The 25,384-nt window shown below is 48.9% G+C and overlaps 1 protein-coding gene across 2 annotated transcripts; it reads right to left on the reverse strand.

Moving 5' to 3' along the window:
- Nucleotides 1-1,786: 1,786 nt before the first annotated feature.
- NSFL1C (NSFL1 cofactor) lies at nt 1,787-24,101 on the reverse strand. Of its 2 annotated transcripts, XM_035006107.1 has the most exons (10): nt 23,929-24,101; nt 21,457-21,554; nt 15,983-16,057; nt 13,897-13,902; nt 13,155-13,320; nt 12,429-12,521; nt 11,279-11,388; nt 10,306-10,443; nt 4,584-4,748; nt 1,787-3,508 (listed from the first exon to the last, which is right to left on the reverse strand). In XM_035006107.1, exons 1-10 carry the CDS (start codon nt 24,031-24,033, stop codon nt 3,346-3,348), a joined length of 1,119 nt encoding a protein of 372 aa, XP_034861998.1. In that variant the 5' UTR covers nt 24,034-24,101; the 3' UTR covers nt 1,787-3,345. The 2 variants fall into 2 exon arrangements, with proteins under 2 accessions (XP_034861998.1, XP_034861999.1); XM_035006108.1 differs by lacking the exon at nt 13,897-13,902.
- Nucleotides 24,102-25,384: the final 1,283 nt, after the last annotated feature.

Raw genomic sequence — 25,384 nt, forward strand, 5'->3', positions numbered from 1 at the left:
TTCATGGAGCTTATCATCTAGCGGAGGGATGAAGAAAACAAACACACAGAATACATAATGCACCAGAGGGAGATCAAGAGGAGAAGGAAAATAAAGGACACAGGAATATCCGTGACGGGCAGGGGCCAGAGCTCTCCAGGCCTCAGTGAGCAGTTTCCAGCGATAAGCAGGGCGGGGGGGCGGGGGGCAGGGGGCCACGGGACAACGCATGAGGGCTTTGAAGGAAGCGATGGGTGTGGTGCCTGTTTGTGAACAGACTGCCGGGGCAAGGGCAGAAGCAGGGATCAGGGAGGTCAAGGCAGTTGTCGCCAGCGAGACAATGGAGGCTGGGCTGGGAGACCCCAGGGGAGGGACAATGGCTTGATCTGGGATGCACGTGCAGCTGAGCCCAGAGGACCTGCTGATGGACTGGATGTGGGGTGAGGCTCGGGGCCATGGGGGGGCGGAGAGACAGAGAGAGAGAGGTCACAGGTGCATGAGCTGCTCAGCCGGGGAACAGGTTGGACAGCAGAAGTCAACAGCGTGGTATCTGCTCTGCTTCCCAGCCCTGGCCCGAGAAGAGTGGACCCAGAAAGAAGGCAGGGAGGCCACAGCTACCGTCCAGGAACAGGAGCAAAACGCATTTAAAGAAGACCTGCCTTTATTTGGCCCTGGGAGGGAGAAGTCCTGAAGCAGTCCCCTCTGAACATGCTGGTGGCTAGGGCAGAGGGTGCAAAGCAGTAAACCCACCTTTCTGCACCAGCTGCTTTCCCCAGTGAGCTCCAAGTCAGCTTTAAGGGGCTCCTGGTGGGCATGGAAAGGGGCGCTGTTGCCCTGGAGGGCACTTTGGCAATGCCATCCAAAGCCATAGAGCTATGCCCGGCTTCCGCCCCACATGCTTGCTTCCTCCCGTGGTCACCTCCTGAGGAAGCGACCAGATGCATCCCAAACTGTACCTACAGGGTTTGGCCTGGTGGAGTTTGCAAGACCAAACTAAAACAATACACATGCTGCATGGTAGAGAACAGTTTGAACTTGGTGAGGCATCATCATCACAGTTAACTTGTGTTTTTCACTCAGCGCTTAATTTTAAATATCGTTCCATCAGGACAGGTCCCATGTTTTGCAATGTATCCTTGGCCCATGCAATGCCAGGAGATTCCCTTACCAACCAACCAATCCTGGGGATGACTCAAAATCCTCCCCCCAGATGAATGGAATGTCTAGTTGAGAACAACTGTCCTGAATTCAGAAGCCCCAGAAGCAGTGGTCGTAATTTTTTAAAAAACCTGCGATGGACCTTTCATCTGAGCCACCCAGAACAGAAAGCTAGGGCTAAAAACATCCTGGCCTGGCCTGGATCCAGACCAGCGTGATCTCTGGCTTGGTGGCTGGCAATCCCTCTGACCTTGGGCTAGACATCCAGTCCGTCTGAACTGCGGTGGCTGCAACAGTTAGATCAGGGCCTCACCCCCCCGCCCCCCCGCCCGGGCTAGGTGGGAACGGGAAGAGCCCTTCGTAAATTCTTCCAGATGATGCAGGTTCTTAGTGGTGTTTTTATGATCTCTCTGGGTGTGTACTAATTAACGTCAGCAGAATTAACGTAAGCAGAGTGTAGGCATACAGGGCCGGGGGCTGGGGTGTATACAGATACAGGGCACAGCGGTGAAGGGCACGAGCCTTGGAAGCAGACAGACGGTACCTTGCCACTTACCAGCTGTGACCTGGGCTTTAGGTTTTGCACTGTAGTAACTACTGTTATTACAGTCCTTCAGAACAACCCATTAAAAAGTACAAAACTCTGTTGTCCTCATTCTGGTTTTTAATGGTCAAGGTGACAATAATTCACAAAGCTTTTCCAGACCCGCATTTAGTTTCCACGGTCACCTCTGCCTGCCCGACACGCCGTGGACCCTGCCCTGGCAGGCCCCCGCCAGTTGGGGATCAGACACCCCAAGCCACATCCCTTTCTCGGGATGGGTACCGGGTGAAAGTCCAAGCCCTTCCCTAGCTCTGGGGGAAGCAATATTCTTGTCTCGCCACACGGGTGAAGCAGGAAAGAGAAAGTGTGTGGTGAGGAGTGCCTGGGAAGAGGGCTGAGGCACATTATTAGGATTCAAAACCAGGAGACTCTGAGTCAGTGCTGATTTGCAGTCTGTGGTTCAGCTGATAGGGTGGTGGAAGGACTTCCATCCAAGAGCCCTGTGATCCTCCTCTGCCAAACTCGCACAGGAAGCACACTTCTGGGGGGAGGCCTCTATCAGGGGGAGCTCCTGCCGGGGCTGCTGCCAGTCGGAAGGCAGCAGGGCAGAGAACTGCGCACAGGACCTGCACACTAGAGCCGTGGACACCGCACTCGCCCTCAAAACGGACTCAGCAGGAGCCTCTTGCAAACGCTCACACAGCGGAAGCGGCTTGTGGCTCAGGGAACCCACCTCCTCTTCACCATTTGATTTGCCCCACACCGTGAGTGGACAGCTCAGGGACACCTCAATTCCGTTTCTCTTCTCGGCCAAGATGCCCTACTCTGCCCTCATTGGGGCTGGCAGGAGCTGCTCCCCAATGAGGAGACACCCTGTCTGTCTCCCAGGTACAGAGCTCTGCACGTGGAGTAAATAAGGCAACGGCAGAGTGGCTGAGGAGATCAGGGCGCAAGGAGCCCAGATGAGGGAGGAAAGGGCTGGGGCAGGCGGGTGTCATCAGAACCCCAACTGGCCCAGGCCCAGGCAGCTCGAATTTCCCAGAGTTTGAGTGAAAGGAGCACAGGGAAGCACTACTTTCACTCGAAGGGCTCGTGTGCCTCTAGATCTGACCTCACACTTCAGGCACTCCTGCTGCTGCCATCTGATCCAGGCAAGAGGTTTGCTCTTGTGGGAGGAGGTGGCTACAAAGCCGCTTTCTTCAAGTGCCCGACTCCCTGCCCAACAAAGGGGGAAACCCTCCACCAGTCATCTCAGGGATGGTGGGTGGACACTAGTGGATGGGTGTTGTGGGCCACAAGCAAGTTTTAAGCAGAGATGATGGAAGGGAGGCTCCTCCCCACACACCCTGGAAATTCATGTGATTTTAAAGCAATCAAAGCCGGCTTCAGTGGGAGAGGTTCCGTACAACATGCTGGTGATAGTCCTTCAATTTTTTTGGTTATTTTTATTTTTTTCTTTAAAGTCCATTGATCGTCACAAAAACCCAGGAAATGCAACTAAGGAGAAAACAAATGTCCAACCAAGATCTAAGAACCCAGAGCTACGGAGGAGACGTGGCCCTGGACTGCTGGGTATGCAGGAGGGGGTGGGAGGGGTGGTCCCCATGGGGCAGCGGGCCATGGGAGACGCAGGAGGGAGAGGAGGCTGCCGGCCAGGCGGGCGGTTATGTTAATCGCTGCACGATGACGGCGTTGAGCAGGTTGGCTTCCTTCAGGGTCTGACTCTCGTCAGCCAGCTCTTTGTTCGGGAAGGTAGTCATGAGGACAAAGCTGGTGGCAGCCATGGCCGGCCGGGCGTCCACGATGAAGAGTCGGATGTCGCTGATCCTGGTGGAGTGGGGGTGAGTGGGGAGGTAGGTGAGCAGGGCCCTTCTCTGCTGTCCACGACCCCTGGCCATCCTTCTCCACAGGGCAGCCAAAACACTCATTTGGAAGCACATCAGATCTTGTCACTCCCTTGCCTAAAAACCTTCACGGCTGCTCGCCGTCTCTTGGTATAAACACCAACCGCCTTACTGTGATCCCAAGCCCTACCTACTTTGACACCACCCTCCTTCCCATTGTTCTCGATCTTCCTCCTCCTAGATTTTCATCATGTTGGGCTTTCTGCCCACTCTGGGGTCCCTCCTCCTAGAGGCACCCCTGCCTGACCCATCTCCTGTAATCCTAATCACACTCGTTGCACAACTTAGCCCGTATGACACCCCTGTCAGCACTCAAGGACTGTCAAGCCATTCCCTAGGCCCCACATGTGCTTCCAGTTTAGTTGGCCTGTGACTGATGAAATTTAGATACTGCTATTCTAGAAAAAGGAGTTGCCAAATACCTATAATACCAGTAACAGTCCTCCCCTGCTAATCTCTTCGATCTCTCCGTGCCTCAGTTTCCCCATCTTTAAAATGGGGTTGGCACAGTTAGCTTTGATCCAGCCCAGATGATCTGAAACAGTAGAGCAGGTATTCTAGTATTCTCAAAGGGCAGATCTAGAAGAGACTTTCACAGCCCAGTGGTTTTCAAAGACCCCCTGGAGGGCGCTGGGTGGAGGAAGCCAGTTGGAGGGGATGCCGGCACTGTGCCCCCCTCCCCCTCCATCAAGCACGGCAGTTCAGATTTTATTCTGCTGCACCTGGGCTTTACCATGAAATTTCCTGTGAACAAATACTGGGGGTGCTAAAAAGACCCTGAGAATTCCAATCCCCTAATTTTACAGGTGAGAAACGAGACCCAGAGCAGGGAAGCGAGCAGTTACTGGCCACACTTAATGCAAGGGCAGGGACTAGAACCAAAGGCTTCAGACCTGCAGACCTTCCCCTCCCACTGCCTCCTTCGGGGACAGCATGGCGTGCCTGCTGGTGTTTAGGGGGCCCTCCCAGAATAAGCGAGGCCAGACGGCGCAAGGCACCTGTGGCTGTGGTTGAACTTCTGCACCAGCCTCCCACCGTCGGCGAGCCGAATCTGGATGTTTGTGGTGGGCTGGGACTCATCGATGGAGACGGAAGAGCTGGCTTTGGCTTCGTTTTCCGCCTGCTGCGCTGGAGAGCTGGTATTCAACACCTGGGGGGCCGTGCTGAGGAGAGAGAGCACGTCAGGCCGCACAGAGGATCAAGGGCCCTGCAGGAGGGCAGTCCTGCCTCAGAGTCAGCCTGAGCACTCGCTGTGTCTGGGACCACGTGTGCCGTTGCTGCCACAGGGAGCGACCGAGACAAGCCCTGCCCTGGTGGCACCTACCTACGGGCCCAGCAGAATGCGCTCAGGCCCTGAGCTGCTGCTAGCTTCCTCACTCCTGAGCCACCTGGGGCAAGTGACTCACCCCCTTCTTCCTGGGTGTCCTCACCTGAACGAAGGCTGAAAGGGAGCAAAGCAGTATGCATGACAGCCTGCAGCGGGACCAGACCAGGCTGAGTTTTAGCCTCAACGAGAGAGGGCAGTCCAAGTCTGCAGCCGAGGAGGGCCCGACACAGCCTGGCAGGTGACTGCCGGGACGCAGGGACCAGTCCAGACTCCTTTCCTGTCACAGAATCTTCAGGCCTGCACTCCCTAGTGCAGCCGTACTTTGTGCCCATTTATTCTCCTGTGTCAACTATCAGAAGGGGGCAGAGATTTCCCACAGGCCGACCAAGGACCCCGCACCGTAGGGATCATTTACACAGCAGAACAGGACATGGTGTCTGCTGCACTGTTTAGAGCTCAGATCTTAGATCCGATGGCCCGGGGTCTAAATTCACCCACTAGCTCTGCGGTGCTGGGCAAGTTACTCAAACGACCTTAGTTTCAACAAGAGTCGTAACGAGGATCTTGAACAAGGGTTAAGGCTATGTGCCTTACTCAGTTTCTATGAGAGAGAAACGAGAGAGCTACACACAGCACTGACATATACAAAATGAACCCCCAATTCTTGGGGTGCCTTGGCTGGCTCAGTCAGTTCAGTGTCCTACTCCTGATTTCTGCTCTGGTCATGATCTCAGGGTTCTGGGATTGAGCCCCACATGGGGCTCTGTGCTCAGCGTGGAGTCTTCTTGTCCCTCTCCCTTTGTCCCTCCCTTCTAGTGCACACGCTCGCTCTCAAATAAATAAAATCTTAAAACACAAACTCCCAATTCTCCACAACTGTTGGGAGGTTTCATTCCTCTCCTGTAAACGCCCAAGCTCATCTCACTCCCAGCCTTTCTCTTAGCAGACCCGAGCCCAGACCCATGCAGAGAAAAGGCCATGAGATGCCAGCTTGTTTGCTTCCCCAAGCCTCTAATTACATCAGTTCTTAAACCTCTCCCTTCCCCCCGGATCTTTACAAGCTAAAAACGGTACCTGTAGCAAATCCAACAGAAAGTGCTTTCCCAAGTCTGTTTTCTGGGACTCTAGTCCCTCCACAACCCAGAAAGGTTGTGGAAATGCCACATAACAAACTGGAAGCATCAGAAGCCACTTGCATATTAAACGTCTTGAGAGACTGTGCAGTTAAGGCAAACTTATTTAACCACCACATCCTTTTTTCATGGGACACCTGTTAATCCTCCTGCACACAGTGTGCATGTGAAACACCGCCCCAGAACACACAACTAGCTTATTCTGTTCTGTAAATGTGAAAATGAGGACTCAGAGAATCACCAAGTAGAGTTCAGGAGAGAAGCCTGGCCACACTTACCAGCCGTGAGAGGAGCTGCTTCTACGCATCAGCCTCCCAGCACGTGGGCCAGGGCACACAGAGAAATCACAATACCACAGACTTCAAGAGATGCTCAGGAACAGTGGGAAGTCCAACGTTACCCCTGTAAATGCCTAAGACTGACTCTGTTTTGCTCAGGAGTTTCATGGGCGTTAGGTCAACCGTCTAATTAAGACTGTAGGTGGCCTGTTCTTCAACTGTTTTATGTAACATTTCCAAGGACGGAACAGGTACTCAGTGAAGCTACTGCCTGCCAGAAAGGGAACTCTCACATCTTCGGTCAGGCCTACAATGAGAGAGAAGCTATTCCAAGAGAGCCCAGAGTATCCCTTTGGGCAAGGGTGGGGAAGGCAGGGACACGGGAATGGCGTTCATTTTGCTCACACACTGTCTGGGGGGGTTTGATAGCCACAGCCTCATGACTCATCACAACCGTCCTTTGAGATGGGCATGGTCTCCATTTTATGGATGAGAAAACAGCAGTGCATGTTGTAGGCAGTTTCTCAATTTTTAAGAACGTACGTGACGAACAAGCTTTCTCCCTCTACATTCTGTGTGTTCCTACCAGCCAGGACTTTGTCAAACTTCACAGTCTATGGTTTACTTTAAGAACAAAAACCCTTTCTCAAACTTGTCCCCTGCTCCCAGAGAATCTGATACACCCCTCACTCATGAGCTGGGTGACCCTCAGCTAGTTAGTGAACATCTGGGCTTCTCAATTTCCTTTTCTGTAAAAGGGGAATACTACCCCTAACCCACCTCTATACCCCTTAATGCAGGCAGTCCACTACATGGCAGCCATTCCTCTGAAGGAGAGTCAGTGTGATGGCTGGAGAAACAGCACGGGACCGGCCATCACCAAGCTGGGCCCCAGGCTGAGTATTTCACGCGCAGTGGTTCATTTAATCCTCAACGGCGTGTGAGGTAGGAATTCATCATTTCTACTTTATAGGTGAGGAAACTGAGGCACAGTAGGATTAAGCAATGTACCCAAGATCTGTGTTGGTTTGAGGTGAAGCCAGGACACAATCCAAGCTGCCTGGCTCTTGTCCTGTGCTCTAACACCTGCCATACTCTCCTGCCAAGCCTTGGAGTCAGGCAGACCTAGACCCGGCCTTACGGAACACTGCCCCCAAGACACAGTTTGCTCTCGATAAAATGGGAGTTAAATGAAATTTCTGGTTGAGATAACAGCTAAAAATAATGCACCGTATCCAGCATATACTAGGAACACAAACAAATGCCTATGTGGCTATGTAAGAACATCCCAGATGCAATGCAGCATGGCAGGTAAGAGCAGAGACTGGAGGGAACCTATCTCTGCAATGACCAGCAGTGTGACCTTGGGTGCGACCTGACCTCTTCAAGGCTCAGAGTCTTTATTTGTAGACTAGGGATTGAAACAGGATTAAAAGTGATAACACATATGAAATGCTTACTCCAGTGCTTCGCTAACAGCAGAAAAACACTCTAAAAGCCGATTACTATCATTCCTCAAGGTCTTGCCCCACTTATATTATCTATATTCTGGACCCAAATCAGCTGGAGAGGTTACTGCCTAGCCATGGGCTGCAACTGGAAGGTCACCTAAGGGGTACTCCCAATCTACACAGCCCTCAAGGAGGGTGAGGACTGGAGTAGGAGGAACCTCTATGCCAGATTTTATGGTTCTTATTTGTAGCAAGACACTCAAAAAGTAGTAGGTCCAAATTGCTCTAGTTGTGCATGATAGCCACGTGCATTGGTTCAAGGGAACTCAGCCTTGGGTCTGGTGTTTCCGGAGAGCTAACACTTGAGCCATTCCTCGAAAGGAGCGGCTGAGTCATCTGAGGCAGTGAAGGCACTTCACCCAGGAACAGGAATGGTCAGATCAGACATCCAGAAGTTTCTTTACTATCTTACTGCAAATATCATCCAACTCACAGGGCAACAGAGCCTCACCCAGATCAAGAGCCTGAATCACCCAATTGCTCATTTCCTTTGTAGTCGGGAATTAACTGGGCACTAAGGTGCTTTGTTGTCGCAACTGTTAAGTGCTGACACCTTGCCATCTCTTTACAAAATGACCACTGCAGAAAGCATGGTGAGCAGCTGAAACTCAATCCAGGTAGCAGCAAACCCACACCCCCCAGGGCGTTCTTGGTGTTTGCTACTCATAATCAAATAAATGCAGTCTTTCTGGACCTTCAGATTAGTTCCCATCCAAACAGATGTAAAACCTAAAACAACAAAGTTTAATACAACCCTAAGAATTTTCTCAAATTTTTGAACTGGTAACAGTTTATTCATTCAGATAATTGGAGGAAAAAAACCCAGGACTGACTGATTTTTGAGGCAAACCTGAGAACATTTTCTTAAACTTTTGGCTCTTGATCATTTTAGTTGACAAGATGACAATGGAAAATGTTGCAAAATTTATGGGAAAAACTAGAAAACGCTGCCCATCTGGTTTAGACTGAAAAGCTAAAACCTTACTTAACTTATAAAATCTCATTTAGCTATATAAAACATGTCTTTTGTTCATTTTTCATAGAAAGCCAAGCTGAAATAAAATGAAAGTGGCACTGGCAAAGAATATTTAGCCAGCAAAATCAAGCTCGTCAAGCACCTGATTAACAAGATTTGTCTCAACTTGTTGGATTCATCCTCCACAGCCGCAGAGAGGACCACTCTGAGGACAGCTGTCTTGGGACTAACCCGCAGGCCCAATGCAGTAGATAAAATGAGAGCAGGCTAGACTTACTATTTGGGTCCTGGGAAATCAGTCTATTGGTCTCTAATGTCCCGAGCTATTATTTTGCTCCTGATAAGGCATGAATGGCCAACAGGGAGGTCAGGGATTCCAGGAGGGCCCGGCTGAAGCTCAAAGGGCGCAGCTGCTGGCAGACCACACTCTGATCCCTGCAGATGGTGGTGAGGTGAGCATGGGCAGTGCCTACCTCAAGAGCTGCCAGATTAGGTCAGAGAGGGTGCTTGCTGTGCAGGTATGGGAAGAAATGCCAGTCAGAAGGCCTGGGTTCCAATCCTGGTTCCACCACATACCAGTCATGCACCCAAGCATGACCCTTAGAGTCCAACAATCTCAGTGTTCCTTCTGGAAAATGACTGTACCAGCAGGGAGGGTCACGATTCCCTGAGTGCCTCTTCTGTGCACAGTTCTCCCTGAAGAATACTGACCAAGTGACCCCATGGACAGAGATGAGTGGGCCTCTGAGAGAAGGCAGCCTGAGTATGGGTTGGCCAAGGTCTGGTGGGAGAGCTCTGCCTATCAAAGGCAAGAGTGACTTCGACCAATCAGATCATACCAGGGGTCTGAACGCAAGATGGAGGCAGCGGCAGAGGACACAGGCAGAAAAAGTCACAGGAAGTGACAATGAGTGTCAGGCAGGGCCAAAAGAGGAGAGATAAGCGCCACCATAATGGTGGAGCATCAGCCTGCACAGGGCAATAATGTCCCTGAGCTTCCCTGGATCCTGAACAAAGCTGCTGTGAGGCTGGGTTGGGTGACAGAGTCCAAGATTTCTCATCCCTCCAAACCCCCATTTCAGGTGACCCAGGAAAATGTGTCTGTTTCAGCCATAAGCCATGAAGAAGACTACTGCCATGAACATGCTAGATTACGGAATCTAAGCAGCAACGTATGACCCGTCCTGCTCACACTGACTAACTGCTTACTGTGGGGCAACACTCTGTGCTCCTCACAGTGACTAAGGAGGGAAGCACTCATTTTATCAGTCACATTTTAGCACTCGAAGGTCATAGGGCTAGAAAGTGAAGAAGAAATTTTAAACTCAGGTCTTTTAACACCAAAGTCCACGTTCTCCACACTCTTCCTCTCATACAAATGAAATATGCAGTACTCTGTAACAGTGACGGGCTACATGTCAAGTGAGTGAGATACAGGGTCTGCGGGTCTGGTAGAGGTACCAGCATGTCCCGCTTCCGCCCGTGCTGCCCTTACCTGCCCAGTTTCTGACCCTCTCCAGTGAAGGCTTTGAAGGCTCCCTTGGGTTTCACAAAATCCTCATCCCGATGGTCTTCCATGTCCAAATTCACCTGCCCACCGTGAGCTAACCTCCGTAGCTCGGCTGGCACCTCCCTGCAGAAGAAAAGACAACGCTGGGGTCCACACAGAGCAGCACGGGAATGGCAGTGATGGGGGCAAAGGGAGGAGAAACGTCCCAGTTCCAAATGTGAAAATCGCTGGGCCTCCATAGGAAGCGGCTACTTTAGTGGCTACTGTCTGCCTCCCACTTGTCTCTCACCTGCTCAAAGTCACAGTTGAGACCTCTATCTTAGTTGGTCACTTGGTTCTGTCCCAGGCCCAGAAGGGAAAAACAGACACACAAGGTTTTAGATCTGTGAATCTGTATTTCAACTGTGTTAAATCTGCTTAAAATTTTTTACTTCTTGGGGCGCCTGGGTGGCTCAGTTGAGTATCCAACTCTTGATTTTGGCTCAGATCATGATCTCAGGGTCCTGGGACTGAATCCTGTGTCGGGCTCTGCACTGGGCGTGAACCTGCTTGAGAGTCTCTCTCTCCCTCTGCCTCTCCCCAAGCTCACGTATGCGTACACGTGCGCTCTCTCAAAATAAATAAATAAAATTTTTAAAAAATGGGGGCGGGGGGACAGTGTGCCTGGGTGGCAGAGCCAGTTAAGCATCCAAGTCTTGGTTCTGGCTTGAGTCATGATCTAAGGGTCATGGGATGGAGCCCTGCGTCAGGCTTCGTGCTCAGTACAGAGTCTGCTTGAGATTCTCCCTGTCCCTCTGCCCCACCCCCCCCGCCTGTACTCTCCTGCTCTAAAATAAATACATAATCTTAATTTTTTTTTAAAAACTTCTTAAATAATAAACATTTCAATCAGCCTCTTCTTTTCCATCTGCCATTCCACTCACTGACATGGAACCCAGAGGAAGGCTTCTCTGCTCACCCTCTGCGAATCGACTCCAGAAACTGGGCATTGGATGGGTCTTGGTAGCTTCTGAGTTCACCATTGTCCAGGCTGAACCCACTCTTCCAGAGCTTCAACACTACATGAACCTGTGACAATAGGAGGTAGCAGTCCATACATTGTCAGGAAACTGGCAAGCACACCAATGTGACCCTGTAAATTAGCAGGTTCTTACTATTTTCTTGTGTCATTATGAAAACACAGATAGACACACCACACACACGCACGCACGAGGAAATCTATCAACCACCAAGTATTAATTTAAATAAGATGATATGGCAACAGGTTAAGAGCATGGACTTTGATTTAAGCAGACCTGGGTCTACATCTCAATTTTGCACTCACCAGGCTAAGTGGCTCTGAGCAAGTGACCAAGTCAAAGCTGTGGCTTATCTGTAGGGTTGCCAGTGTGCTTGGCATGTAGCTCGTGCTCAACTAAGCTGCCATGGCAAATTTACTCATGGGACTATTTTGCAGTCATTACAAATGCTATCTACAATCTCTGTTAACTCCCCATACATGTTCACAGGAAAGGGTTGAGGCTACAAACCAACATATTAGCAGCTGCTGCCTCAGGTGCATAGTTTTTATTTTCTTCTTGTTCGACTTTATTTTGGAATAAAACCCAAAATGATTAAAAACAAATACATAACAGAAACTAATGGTCACAAGGCCAAACATTTGTTTATGACATAATATTAAATTTACAAACCTCACAATTATCGATATAGTATGAGACACTTATTGGTGAGGTGACCCTATACAGAGAAAAAAGGACTGAACAATAGTAAGGAAAATTTTTTCAAAGTTGTGTTTTAGGCCTCCTTGGATGGACTGAAGACTAAGTTCTTTAGCCATGTCCGCAGCACCAGAAAACCCCAGAATCATGATCCCTTTGCACAAGCTTCGTGGAATGCCCAGACAACGCCTTCATTTGTCAGTCTCCTCTGCTCAGCCCTTCTTACGAGTACCCCGCCCAGTCAGGTAAATCCTCTCCATCCAAGGACCACAGTAAGGTGGCCTCTTCCCTCTCAGAGGCTGCTGGTGCACACGTAACATGTGACCAGTCGCCTCTGAAAAACGGCAGAACAGTCTATGAGCTTCCCAAAGAATGGAGACGCACACTCACATCCTGGCCGGAATGCCGCCTCCTTTCTCCTGCCACGTAGGCAGACTCTTCTTCCGGTGCTGCCCCAAGGCGATAGCCACCCCCTGCAAACGGCTATAAAACACAAGTTCATAAACACTGAGGAGACAGGCCATGGTGGTGGGTCACTCACATACAATGACATACCGCAAGCCTGTTACCTACTAGGTGCACTTGCTCTGGTACTGAACTCAGAGCCACAGGGCCAGGCAGTATGGGAGATGAATGAAGTGACCTGGACTGGTGAGAACGGCGGGGGGAGGGGGCGAGCAGGCAGAGGGCACTGCTTGGCTAAAGGGAAGAGCTGCTACTAAGCTCTGGTTAATTATGGTCATGCAGGAATCTGAGGGCAAGGTAATGCCAAAGACTTTGACTTTCCCAAAAATGAGAGAAATCTAGAATTTATGTAGCACAGGTGGCTACTAATTTAATTAAAACAAAATAAAGTAAAACACTGAGTAAATAAAGTTGGCCAAATACAACATGTGTATAGGACCTGTTCCAACCCACAGGCCTAGATTTGAAAACTGCCTCAAATCTTGATTTCATGTTAAAAGGTGAAACAAACCGCATTGCTCTTGCACCTATAAGAACAAGTGAGCAATGAAAGACAAAACAAATTCAGTCACTACTAGGGTGAGAAAGGGCTCCCCCCAGCCCCCCAAAACCAGAGTCCGGTGGCCACAGACAACAACCCTCTACGCTTACTCTCGGTTTACTGGCTTCTCCAGGGCTCTTGGTCACTCGCTCCACAGCTACAGCTCCATGTTCCTTGGCACCTTTAAAGAGATCATCCACCAGCTCGTTGGGACTTTTCTTCCTGGGAGGGCCGACAATCTGCTGTCCACTTCTCTCTGAGCCCCCGGCATAAAACCTGTACAGAAAACATGTGTCTTACACTAAACGCACTTGGAAAACATGAATACAGCATGTGCCAGGCTCTGGGCTAGGTGCTAGGAACACTGAGGTAAAGGACGCAATGCCCATCTTTAAGGAATTTACTGTCTAACTGGGGAAACAGGTAAGTAGGCAGGCAGGCATAATGCAGTGTGAACAGCAATGGAGGTCAGTAAGGGGTGCTCTGGAGCACTGAGCTGGGGAGGATCTTCTGGGCTGAGTCTTGAGGATGAGGATATGTTTATCATGTGACGAAACCAGGGAAGGGCATTCCAGGCATGCATGACAACATGCCAGCTCCAGAAAGAGTCCCAACTGGGAATTATCCATCCGCTGGCCAGCACCCTTCTCGGAGATGGCAACTATGGTCACGGTCAGAAGCAGCTGCGACTAGCAGCCCTAGGTTAATAGTGGCAGTGGCGTGGTTAGTACAAGCAGCTAGGCTCCAGTGTTGGCTGTGCCGCTGAGTGACCCTGGGCAAACTGGTGCAGTGCCCTGTATCTCATTTTCCTTATCTTTGAAATGGGAGGGAAGGACCACATGCCCTACCTACCTGCTCCTTAAGTCAGGGCCATGAGGTTCAAATCAGCGGATGTATGCAAAAGAACAAGCACAGAGTAATGCACGCATGTAAGGTGGTGTGATAAAGCACAGAGAGCTCACTCAACCTCACCTTGCTATTCTGGTGATATCCACTGGGGGAAATGAGAAGATGGTACTGAAGAAGGTCAGGGAAAGCCACATACAAGCCCCAAGATACCCACACCAGGCTCTGCAATGGGCCACGTATGGCTTGAGATTAAGTTAGCAGTTTTTAACCTGGTTCTGAAAACCAGTACTCATGTAGCCTGGCTAGCCACCTGCTTGTCGCTCCTATTCACTGCTAGGTCAATGGCATGTCTCTCAGTGGGGAGAGCTGAGAACTTATAGAATTAGTCTCAGCCTTCTATTTCCCGACATTCCACTGAATGCAAGGCAAGCCACAGGCCTAGACAAGGACAACAGCACCAATGTCATCAGGTCTGAAATGCTGAGGGGCTGAGGATGTAATCAGGATGTGAAATAAAGGAAGGTCATCACCTGGAGGATGTGACAGGACAGGAAAAGGAGGCAGCGGCCATTTAGAAGTTGGGCATTCACATACTTGATGGCATTGCCTTTCACTCAAGGAGTGTAAAACTCTGAACCTTGAATGTATCTAAAAAGAAGGCTGTGAGGCAGTGTAAAGGTCACTATATGGATGAAAACAGAGAATAGAACACATGTAATTTCTCAGCCCGCTTCCCAAAGAGTGACCATGATGAGATAATTACATTTCCCTAAGAGTTACTATAATGATCATTAAAAACGTCTCACAGACCGAGGCAGGGCCCATGGGGAACTAAAACCCGTGAAATGAGGCTGCAGATGAAGTTCTGCTCAGTGGAATGAAAGGTCTTTATTATGGAATCTCAAAACCTTGGCTTGTGAACTAAGAGCCTGTGATCAAGTGTTTAAGAATATTCATTCCCTTCACCTGCACTTTCATTTCTACAAACTACCGTAAGAAAATAATCTGAAATGTAGCCAAAGATTAATATACAGAGATGGTCACAGCACTGATATTTACGATAGTAAAAAAACTGTCAAAAACCTAAATATTGGACAATCCATATGATGAATTATTATTATAGTTGTTGAAAACACGAATGAATCTTAATGGCATGGAGAAGTACTGAAGAAATAGCATTAATCCAATAAAAACAAGAAACAAAATTATCTGACTGTCACCCTGTAAAATATAATACCAAACAAAGTACATTTATATACAGAGCAAAGACTGAATAAAAATATGCCAAAACATTAACTCTAGTTACCAAGGGGTGCATGAGTGTTACATTTTTTCAGTATACTATTCTTTTTTTTTTTTTTTTAAGATTTTATTTATTTATTTGAGAGAGAGAATGAGATAGAGCATGAGAGGGGGGAGGGTCAGAGGGAGAAGCAGACTCCCTGCTGAGCAGGGAGCCCGATGCGGGACTCGATCCCGGGACTCCAGGATCATGACCTGAGCCGAAGGCAGTCGCTTAACCAACTGAGCCACCCAGGCGCCCTTTTCAGTATACTATTCTGTATCTTCCACAATGGACACTATTTTTATTACAGTATTCCTAACGGTTAAAAACAGACAAACAGTATGTGTATGTGTGTATACTGGGGGAATACGCACTGATAAGGCTTTCTATTCTGTTTATTATGTAATATATTGTCTTTTTAATTAAAAAGAAAAACCTGGAAAAATAAACACCCAAAATATTGATACCTGGTGACCACTGGGTGACCAGGTATTATGAATAACTTTCTTTTCCTTCTTATTGGTTCCCTTCCCCTAACACTCCTTAACAAATACATATTCTTTTAATAATTAAAAAAAGAAAAACCCAGAATACCCCAAAAGAAAAAAATAGTAACAGAGGAAAGGGATGACTTCTAAGCTACAGGGAGTGGGAGACTGTTTCTAGAATATAACCACCCAGACTAACCCACAGTAGTAATGGCTAATGATAACCGAGCACGTTATCCTTCTAGGTCCTTCTAGATGGTTTACACATTATCATGGACTTTCCTGTGGACTGTATACCCCACCAACAAAGACTCACCTCTGGCCCTCTTCCTCCTCTTCCTCCTCATCTTGGTCATGAATGAGGTCTCTGAAGGATGTCACCCTATTATCGCTGGAGACACAGAAAGGAGCAAAATGATATGAGGGAGAGTTAAACAAAAGTAACCCCCATTATCAGCTGCTAAGGAGTTGAGGACATAGGGGTTAGATTTTTTTCTTTTTTTGGTGGGATCTACGTGAAAGAGGGTTAGCCTTTCTATCAAAATAATGTGGCATTTTTCTTCACGGTAATGGAGGACTGCAAACAAATTAGGAAGGACTATTGTGAAATAAGATGGAGTCCAATTTCAGCTCTCCTAGACGGAGAAGAGGGAACAGTATGGGGTGTATGGAGATATGGGGTATGTACTACTTTAAAAACTTACAATTGGATAGCTGTTTTCAACATTTAATTCTTATTACTTTTTTTAACAGATTTTTATTATTTTTAAATAATTTCCACACCCAATGTGGGGCTCGAACCTACAACCCCGAGAGCAAGAGTCACATGCTCCATTGACTGGCCAGTCAGGCACCCCTCATCATTTAATTTTAAATACTGAACTGGATACTAGGTCTATAAAGATGATCAGACACAGTTCTTATTCTTGAGTTGCTTATAGGCTCATGGCCCCTGAGCCAGGAAACCATCTGTTATATACTGTGCGGTATGGGCTGTGGCAGAGGGAAGCACATGGGACACATGGGTACAGAATGTCCTGTCCCTCGTGGGGTGGGGATGGGGGAATACCAAGAAAGGTTTCCTTGGAAAATGCAACATTTGGACTCTGTGCCAAAGAATGAATGGACCATCAGTCATCTTTGGACCATCAGTCAGGTGGATAGAGGGCAGGAGGCTGGTGGGGGTAGGGAGGCACTGCAGGGAAGTGGTATATGCACATATACAAAGTACCACATTCTAGGAAGGACAAGCTATCAAGAAGTGAAAAGGAAATGAGTATGTGGCTCAGGACGCCTCTGCTTCTGCTGCAGGTTAGTCAAGAGAAAGTCTTTATTGGTGTTTAGGAAAAAAGCAGAGCTGTCTGTGGGGCTGGAGAGGGCACAATAAAAATGGGTGTGAGAAGAGTCACCTTCCTCCTCTGACTTTGTTTTACACTGTCACTTTTTTTCTAGCTTAGAGTGTCCTCAAGGAACTTAGGAATCATGAGACACATTTTATAAAAACATTTTCTGTATTTCTTAGGGCAACAGCTAAGGTCTTTATAAAATGGTGGTGGTGGGGGGATAACACAGGTTTACTGAGGCTAGACTGAGAAGCCTCAAGGAGTTATTTTCTAGGGAGAAAGCTCCAGTTCAATCTTGAAGATTTATATCAAGGAGACAATCAGAGGACAGAACAGGCTTTGAAGTGCCATCAACTAGAAAGGAGAGAACAAAGACCAATTAATGTAGCAAATGCATTCCCTGCTTGAGTTAGCTGAGAGCAACCTCCTGGGCATTCCTGGATGCTCTATATGACATAGTTCAAAAGGATCCAAGTGATAGATGTGCACTATGGCCCTGAAAGGCTAATTTCACTCATTAATCTTCCCAGGGGGTTTTCCACAGATGTTCAGGCTAGCATCCATGGGAAAAAAGCCCTCTCTCTGTTGTTAAACACCTTCAAATACCACATGTACACGTGCTTGAGCAAACCACTTACTCTGGCAGCAGGTTTGATTCTTTCTCCGAAAGTTCTCACATCCAGACTCTGACACTATCTGACACAGACTCTGGTGTCCATATACCTGGTTCTAATCCCAAGTGAGCCCACCTGGGGATCTGGGGCATGCTAATGAAGTTCTCGAAGTCTTCGTGTTCTCATGTGCCAACAGGGCCAATCACAGCACCAACCCCTCGGGCTTTCTGTGAGCTGTCGGGGCACTGAGCCTGGTGCAGCACATTGCAAGTGCTCTTCTCAAGCAGTGGTTCTCAAAGTGCTGGTCCTTAGACTGAGAGCATCAGCAGTATCTATGAGACTGTGAGAAATGCCAGTCCCCAGGCCTGCCTCAGAGCTCCAGAGTCAGAAACTTTGGGAGGAGTGCCCAGCACCCTGCATTTGAGAAACTCTCCAAGTAATTCTGACACACGCTTAGAGCTGAGAGCTGCTCTGGGGTAGTGTTCTGAGAGTTACCTTAGGCATGGACGTCCAGGGGACACCATCAATTTGAGAACACTTTGTCCTTTGTCCTCCACAAAATGGCAAAATGTCTCAGAAATTTCAATTTTTCAGCATCCCTGAGTACCCTGGCACCCTGAGTACACAAAAGTCCTTTGTCAGATCCATTTCTCATAGTGATGGAAATGTTGTACCTATGCTGTCCAGTACGGAAGTCAAAGTCACATGTGACTACTGAGTATGTGAAATGTGATCAGTATGGATAACTGAATGTTTTATTTAATTTTAACTAATGTAAACAGCCACATGAGGCTACAGGCTCCTACAATGGATAGTATAGTTTTAGAGAATCAGAAAATGGCAGTCCCTGGCATCCTAAGAAAGTAGAGTTAAGTTGGATGAAAGAAAAAAAGGAAGAAACTCACCGCTACCTCTTGCTCTACCCTGTGCTAGGTACAGGGGTGGGAGGCGCTGGACAAGGAGGTAGTATGTGGCAGAAGCAGCTCTGTATATGCACAGACTTGGACCTGAATCTGCCGTAACAGCAGCTGTGAGTTACTCCATCTTTCTAAGACCCAGCACCTCACCTACTTCCAAAGTTGTTGAGGCATAACAACATAGGTTAAGACTACCTGGCAGAGCTAGACAGATGGTGGCTGCTCCTGAAATCCTAGCCCTCCCACTTCCAGGAACTTAAAATTTCCTGAGAGAGAAAAAGCGAAGTTAAAGATCAGCAGAAGAGTTCAAGATGACCCACAAGAGATGTCACCAAGAAGTACCTGGATATAGGTCAAGAAGCGAATGAATTATAGGTGACTGCATTTCTGAGTAACAAGACCATGGCATGCTGCCTATAGGTTGGGGATAATGCACTCAAAAGAGAAGGTAGGGACAGAGCTAAACTTGGAAGGACCCATGGGAGCTGGACAGGAAAGAGAGCAGGTATGTCCAGTTAGGTGAAGGCTCAAACAAAAGCAGGAGAGCAAAAATGAGGCAAAATTGAGATACCAATGAAATCAGTTTGGTTGGAATAAAGATTTGAGAAACAAAGAAAAGGGGGTAAGATTAGGATGGTAGGTTCAGGGCCAGCTCTGGAGGACCCTGAATGTCCATGAAGGGAGGCAGTACATCATTCTGGCTGAGAGTTGAACACTGGAAACAGAAACAGATCTGCATTTAAATCCCTGTTTTACTAACTGTGCATCTTGGGAAGACACCCAGCTTCAGTATCTTCATCTGTAAAATGGGTAGAGTAACAGTACCCATACATAGGGTTGTAGTGAGGACTAAAGAGATGTACATGTAAAAGCTTAACCTAGGGCCTGGCACCGGGCAAGTGCTCAATAAATGACAGCTGTTATTACTGAGGAGTTTAGACTATCTTATAGCAATGGTTACCGTTTTTATGTCCCAGAGATCTTGGAAAATCTGTTAGAAGCTATGGATTTTCTCGCCAGAAAAGGTAAAACATACACACACAATTCTGCCTGTAACTTCAGGTCATTTATAAACCTTCTCACATCCATTCCAGATTCTAGAATAAAAGGAGGACCTCACTAACGGAGTGCTGCCCCACAGCAACAGCAAGGACATGAGAGAGTAGTCGAGGAGAGAACGGCAGGGGCGGGGCGAGCCGGCAGCAGGCTAAGTGTCCTGCAACAGTCTGGTCCCTCGGGGTGGGGGCAGAGGCAGGTCGCACACACAACTCCTCAGAGGTGCTAGTACAAGCGTGGCTTCTCCGGTCCTTCCGGACAAGGACAATGACATAACAGACTGTGTCCTCCCTCTCCGTTTGTCTTGGCTTCACCCAACTGAGTACCATGTTTGAGGCTTACCCAAAGCAACAAAGCAAGGCCTTTAGGCCTGCACATGTGTTCAGTCCCCCTTGGTCTTAACATTAAACTCTGTTTCTTTGATTCTTTTACTTAATAGATCTGTTTTTTATCTTTGTGGAAAGAGAAAGGGGACACATAGAAAAAGGATGGGGATGATGAAAACCAATGCTGATGATGTAATAATAAAAGGACAACGGCTAACATGTACTGTGTTCTACATGCTTCGTAAGTTAAAAACTCATTGAATCTTCCACGTGGTAGGCACTGCTACCATGTCCATTTGACAGGCGAGGAAAACCGAGGCACTGAGATGTTCAGTAAACTGTCAAGGTCACAAAGCTCCCAAGTAGCAGAGTTGGGATCTGAATGTAGGGAGTTGGGCTTGTAGGCTTCTGCTCCAATAAACCACTGCCTTGATATGACTTTAAGGCTACTAGAGGAGAGAGGTACGAACATGTGACTGATACCAGAGGCTACATTTCAACTTCTCCCCCTGTGTGTCCGACACGCCAACATCCCAACAGTAACCTGGGGTACCCGTGAAAGACTCACACCCAGGAAATCAGCCGTCTCCCTAACAACCATGTTCCAGATAGTAACATCCAGATGAGCCATCACCCATACCTCTGGACATGGGAGATAGGGAAAGAAGTTGAGGAGGAACAAAATCTGGGGTTAGAGCTCCTTCTTCAAAGGGAGGAAATGTAATTTAAAGCTTGGATGCCCTTAGAGAGAAACACAATTTACCACTCCACTGGCAAAGAAACATTCTTTCTGTATTCTGGGGTTGATTTAAAAACCAAACAAATTTTTCTGGTGAAAACACATACCAGAGAGTAGAAACAAATCAGGCTAGAGCAGAGAGGGGAGTTGTAGTTCAGACACCTTTGTAGGAAGAGGCCCTGCTTGTCTCCTGGACGACCAGCACTGTCTCGCTCTGCAGCTCACAGTAGTGATCTGCCATGGGAACCTTGGAGTTAGGTGGCTGGGACAGGGGATGCAAATGGGATCATAAAGGTTAACTCTGTTTCACCTAATCAATCTGGGAAGGAGTGGGTTACACAGGTTTATTTTCTCTTAGACTTCTAATAGGGTAATGGGCATCCTAAAATATCAAAAGAGCCTTTCTAAAGTCATCTAGTCTAATCTTTTACATCTACAGCCCCCAGAAAGGAAGTCGTTTGGTTTCTACTTAAAAACTTCCAGAGATGAAGAGATCACTCCTCACATTCATAAATAAAAAACCCTCAAACAACTTAAAAGTACGTTCTGTGGTTTCCCCCAGGACTGGGCCATAAACCACACTCAGGTAAGAGTCTCCACCTGAGTGTGTTGTGCCTCTCTCTACAGGAAAGGAACATGTCATGCGAGGAACTAGTATCCACCAATTAATCTAACTTTCTTACTCCAACCCACTGGTCCGTATCTCCAGGCCTGAATCCTCCATTAAGTCAGGAAATTGCTCTTCATCACTGTTGGAAGCGCACCCAAGTAGCAATAATTGAAGTTGGCCCTTACCTGGGGGCTGTGCCTCTGGACACTGAACTGGGGGTTGCCTGCGAAATGGTCACAATGTCTTCGTCCCCTCCATCCTCATAAAAGCTCGCTAGGGCGATCTGAAACAGAGAGGCAGTAACTTGGGATTCTTAAACAGGCCTTCATCTAACACATATTTCCTTTGAGTGCAAAAAAGCAAAATCACAAAGATATGGCCCACACTTATAAGGCGGGTCTCTATCTGGGGACCACAGAAAATGAGATGAAAAGATAGCAAGCAGACCAACCGTTTCTCTTCATATCACCTGAAACAAATTCCACCCACTAAGGTGAATAGAAGGCAAGAAGGAAGGCTGGGATGGAGTCACTCCTCATTCTCATTTTACTAGGAAACGTGCTCCAGTAAAAGCAGTGTACATTTATTGAGCATTTATTTATGTGCCACGTTGTTCTGAGCATAACTCTACATGTGCTAACTCATTTAATCCTCAAAGAACCATATGTAATTGGTGTTACTGTCGTCTCATTCTATAGTTGATACAGAAACACTGAGAAATTAAGAATATTGCCCAAAGTTAAGCAGTTGGTAAGGAGTAGAGCCAGGTCCCATCCCAGGCAGTCTGCTCAGGCCCTTACTCTCAGCTTTTATGTGACAGCCAGGAGTCAGCAAGAGAGAGACTGGTCCAGATTGCTATGTTTACTTTCTCACTAAGGCCCAGTTTCATCATCTATGCAATGTAGACACTTGTCCCACCAACCCCACACAATGAATGAGAGGACCCATCAACATTCCTGCACAGTCATGCCTTAACTCTCTATATCCAGAAGGTGTACGGGAGTCTTTTGGCCATTTGTGTTTGGTTGTTTCTCTCACTGACTTAACGGTTAGGTATTTACTAACCACATACTTTGTACAAAGAAATAAGAAAGAGCACTGAGGTCTACGGAGATGAAAAAGATAAGGTTCCTGTCCTCAAAATCACCAGCTTTATAGTAGGCAGTGAACCTGTGTGGGACGTAATCAGCCTGTTAGGAGTGTGCCTTCATGGGATATAACCAGTCCCCTGGAGGCAGTGTGCTGTCATAGAACACACACTGAACTGGTATTGAGGGGGCCCTACATTCAAGTCCTGGCCCTGCCAGGCAAGTCATGTTTCAAGCACGAGCCTCAGTTTCCCTACCTGTAGTGTGAGGAGACTGGGACTGATAACCTGGCAACTGTGTAACATTGTGAGCTTCTAGGTTTTCCAGGCCGTGGCTGCATTTTGTATTTCTGCCCTGCACAGGGGCTTCACAGTGTTTGTGTGTACAGGCGTGATGCTATACCTCTTTTACTCTGCGGAAGCAATTTAAATGGTGGAGTCAGCAGACCCAGTTCAAATCCCAACCTCACTATTTAATGGCTGTGGGATGTGACATATACTACTTGCCTTCTGACCTTCCAACCGCTCACCTATACAGCAGAGCTAAGTCTTCTCTACCTCAGTGTTGCTAGGATTAAACAAATCATCACCTGTAAAGTGCCTGGCACTTGGTGGTTCAGAGCCTGAACCACTTGGTGGTTCTTATCCACTTGGTAACTAGTGATGCCTTGAGCAAGTTACCTAACCTCCCTAAACCTCAGCTGCAAAATGCAAAGATTAAGTAATTTAAGACACGTAAAGCAGTTAGAACAGCACCTGGCTCATGGCAGGGAATCAAGAACTACTAATCTTCGTCATCCACCCAAGACGCAGGCTAACCAAGACCATTTACGCAATTCTTTCTACAATTAATTACTGAGCGCCCATTATGAGCCAGGAGCAGTTCTAGGTACGGGGGATTCAACAATTTACAAAAATCCTCCCTCGTGTAGCTCATCTTAATGCCTTAATTAACAACTACTTAATGAATACGTAATATGTGCCAGTACACTAGACGATAAATTCCACGAGACTCCCCATTTTACAGATGACTTAACTAGGGAAGACGAATAGGCTCCAAGGTTACGCCACCACCCTGGAGATACTCTCCCAGGAACTGGGTAGGAGGGGGCGTGGGCCAACTCCTGGGCCGGGCTGCTCCCACCACCTGCGGCAGGAGCGGCGTAAAGGGAAATAAACGATCACCTCGTCGCCGGCGCAGCTCCACCCCGGACCGAGTCATTCCCGCCGGCCCGGCTCCAGCCGAGCCTCGGCGCGGCCGCCACGCCCCCAGGCTCCCCGCTCCACGCGGGTCGCGCCAGTGCCCAAAGTCTCGCTGACCCCACCGGCGGGCGAGGCGGAGGGGGAAAGCGAGGCCCGGCAGAGCAGGGCCGGGCCGGGGCTGCCCGGCGTTTCCCCACGCCCAACCGAGCTGGCGACGCGTGGCAAGCGGCCTCAGAACTCTGAGGCCTGGGTCGGGCCGCAGCCCGGCGGGATGACTGTGCGCTTCGGCCACCGCGGGCTTGATGCGCCAGACGCCCGCCTCCCGCAGCCCCTGGCCGGCCCGACGCAGCCGGCTCCGCGCCGCTACCTGCAGGTCCCAGCCGGCCGACTCGAGGAAGAAGCGGGCCCGGTCCTCCTCGGCCCCAGTCACCGCCACGAACTCCCTCACCGCGTCCTGTCGCTCCGCCGCCATCTTCGCCCTGTGCGCCGCCTGAACCGCTCCGGCCGCCGCCGCACAGCCTCAGCCCCGCAGCCGCGTTCCGCCCGCTGGTCGACCCGGCCCAGCCGAGCGGCGCCCGCCCGCAGGCCCCGCCCCATGCGGTGCCTCACGCAAAGCCCTCCGTGCGGGAAACGCTCCCTGCTCCGCGCCCTCTGGCGGCCGCGGTGCGGACCGCCAGCCTAAGGGCGGGGGTGGAAGCCGGGCGGAGGAGAGGCGGGGCAGATCGTCCCCGCACCTGTAGGATGAAGAATATCTGAAGGAGTCAGATCCACAGTTCTTCATTGATTCTTTCCTTCATTTGATTCATTTATTTATTCGTTCATTCACTTCCTTGTTCACCTATTTACTGAATGCGATCAAAGGGCCTGGTGCTCTTCCAGGGATGGGGACAGGTAAAGAGCAAAACAAAGTCCCTGCCCTCACATTCTAGGGGAAAAAAATAGACCTGAAACAACAGGTCCCTCCTCCGCTCCCAACACGAACGTGCCTCCCGGTCTCACACCGCGTAGCAGACAAAATCCCCTGGCCTGCAAGACCGGTGTGAAATACGCCAGCCCATCCATCTCATCTCCTAGGCTTCCCACTAAGTTCCTCTAACCCAAGGCACACTCCCTTCTTGCTGCCAGGCGCGCATTTGCTTCAGAGCCTTGCCAGCGGCGGCGATTCCCTTTTCCTTTACTGGTGGGCAAGGTGTTCCCCCACTTTCTTCAGGCTCCTGCTCCAAGGGCACCTTCTGAGACCCAATCCTGTCTTTTAGGTCCTCAGCTTCTTTGCCCTCTTGTCTCTTGCCATCCTGCCTGGGATTCTCTTCTCTTCCTCTTTCCTTTGTCAGCTTCTGCACACCTCCTCCCCTCAGTTTTGGTATTCCCTCTTCAAGGAGGCCTTCCTATGTCCCTGGGCTCTCTATCAGACATCTTTGTGCATGCCCCGTGACACCTTGTTAAGTGTTAGCCTTCCCCAAGGGCCACCATCCTTGTGACAGAAGAGGCTGTGGCTGTCTCTGGCACAATATGGCTTATCAGCACTCACTCTGGACTCAGCCTGGGGTTGAAGCCCAGACATTACTGCTTGTAGGATCTTGAGTGGATTACCTCTAGCTTCAGTGTCCTGATGGGTAAATGGGGCTCCTTACAGTACTTCAGAGGGATGTGTGAGGATCCAGCGTGAACTGCTCTGCTTGACACTTACTAAGCCCTCTGCAAATGTTAGGGGTCATTTTATCTCCTGGGACCTGCAGTCACTGGTATTAAATAGCCACTTGATGATCCTTTGCTGAATTAATGAAGGAATGAATGAATGAAACCAAGTATCTGAGCATCCAGAG

This window comes from Mirounga leonina, unplaced genomic scaffold (genome assembly GCF_011800145.1).
Source record: "Mirounga leonina isolate KUSES-001 unplaced genomic scaffold, KU_Mleo_1.0 Mir_150, whole genome shotgun sequence".
NCBI classification, from domain to species: domain Eukaryota; kingdom Metazoa; phylum Chordata; class Mammalia; order Carnivora; family Phocidae; genus Mirounga; species Mirounga leonina.

What these genes read in the sequence shown, in the direction of transcription:
- NSFL1C (XM_035006107.1), bottom strand. Translation starts at nt 24,033, where the DNA reads ATGGCGGCGGAGCGACAGGACGCGGTGAGGGAGTTCGTGGCGGTGACT. An exon ending in GAGAAGCCAGTAAACCGAGA is followed by an intron (nt 12,522 to 13,154) that starts GTAAGCGTAGAG and finishes TGTGTTTTATAG; the next exon opens with CCGTTTGCAGGGGGTGGCTA. An exon ending in GGCGGCATTCCGGCCAGGAT is followed by an intron (nt 11,389 to 12,428) that starts GTGAGTGTGCGT and finishes CTATTGTCACAG; the next exon opens with GTTCATGTAGTGTTGAAGCT.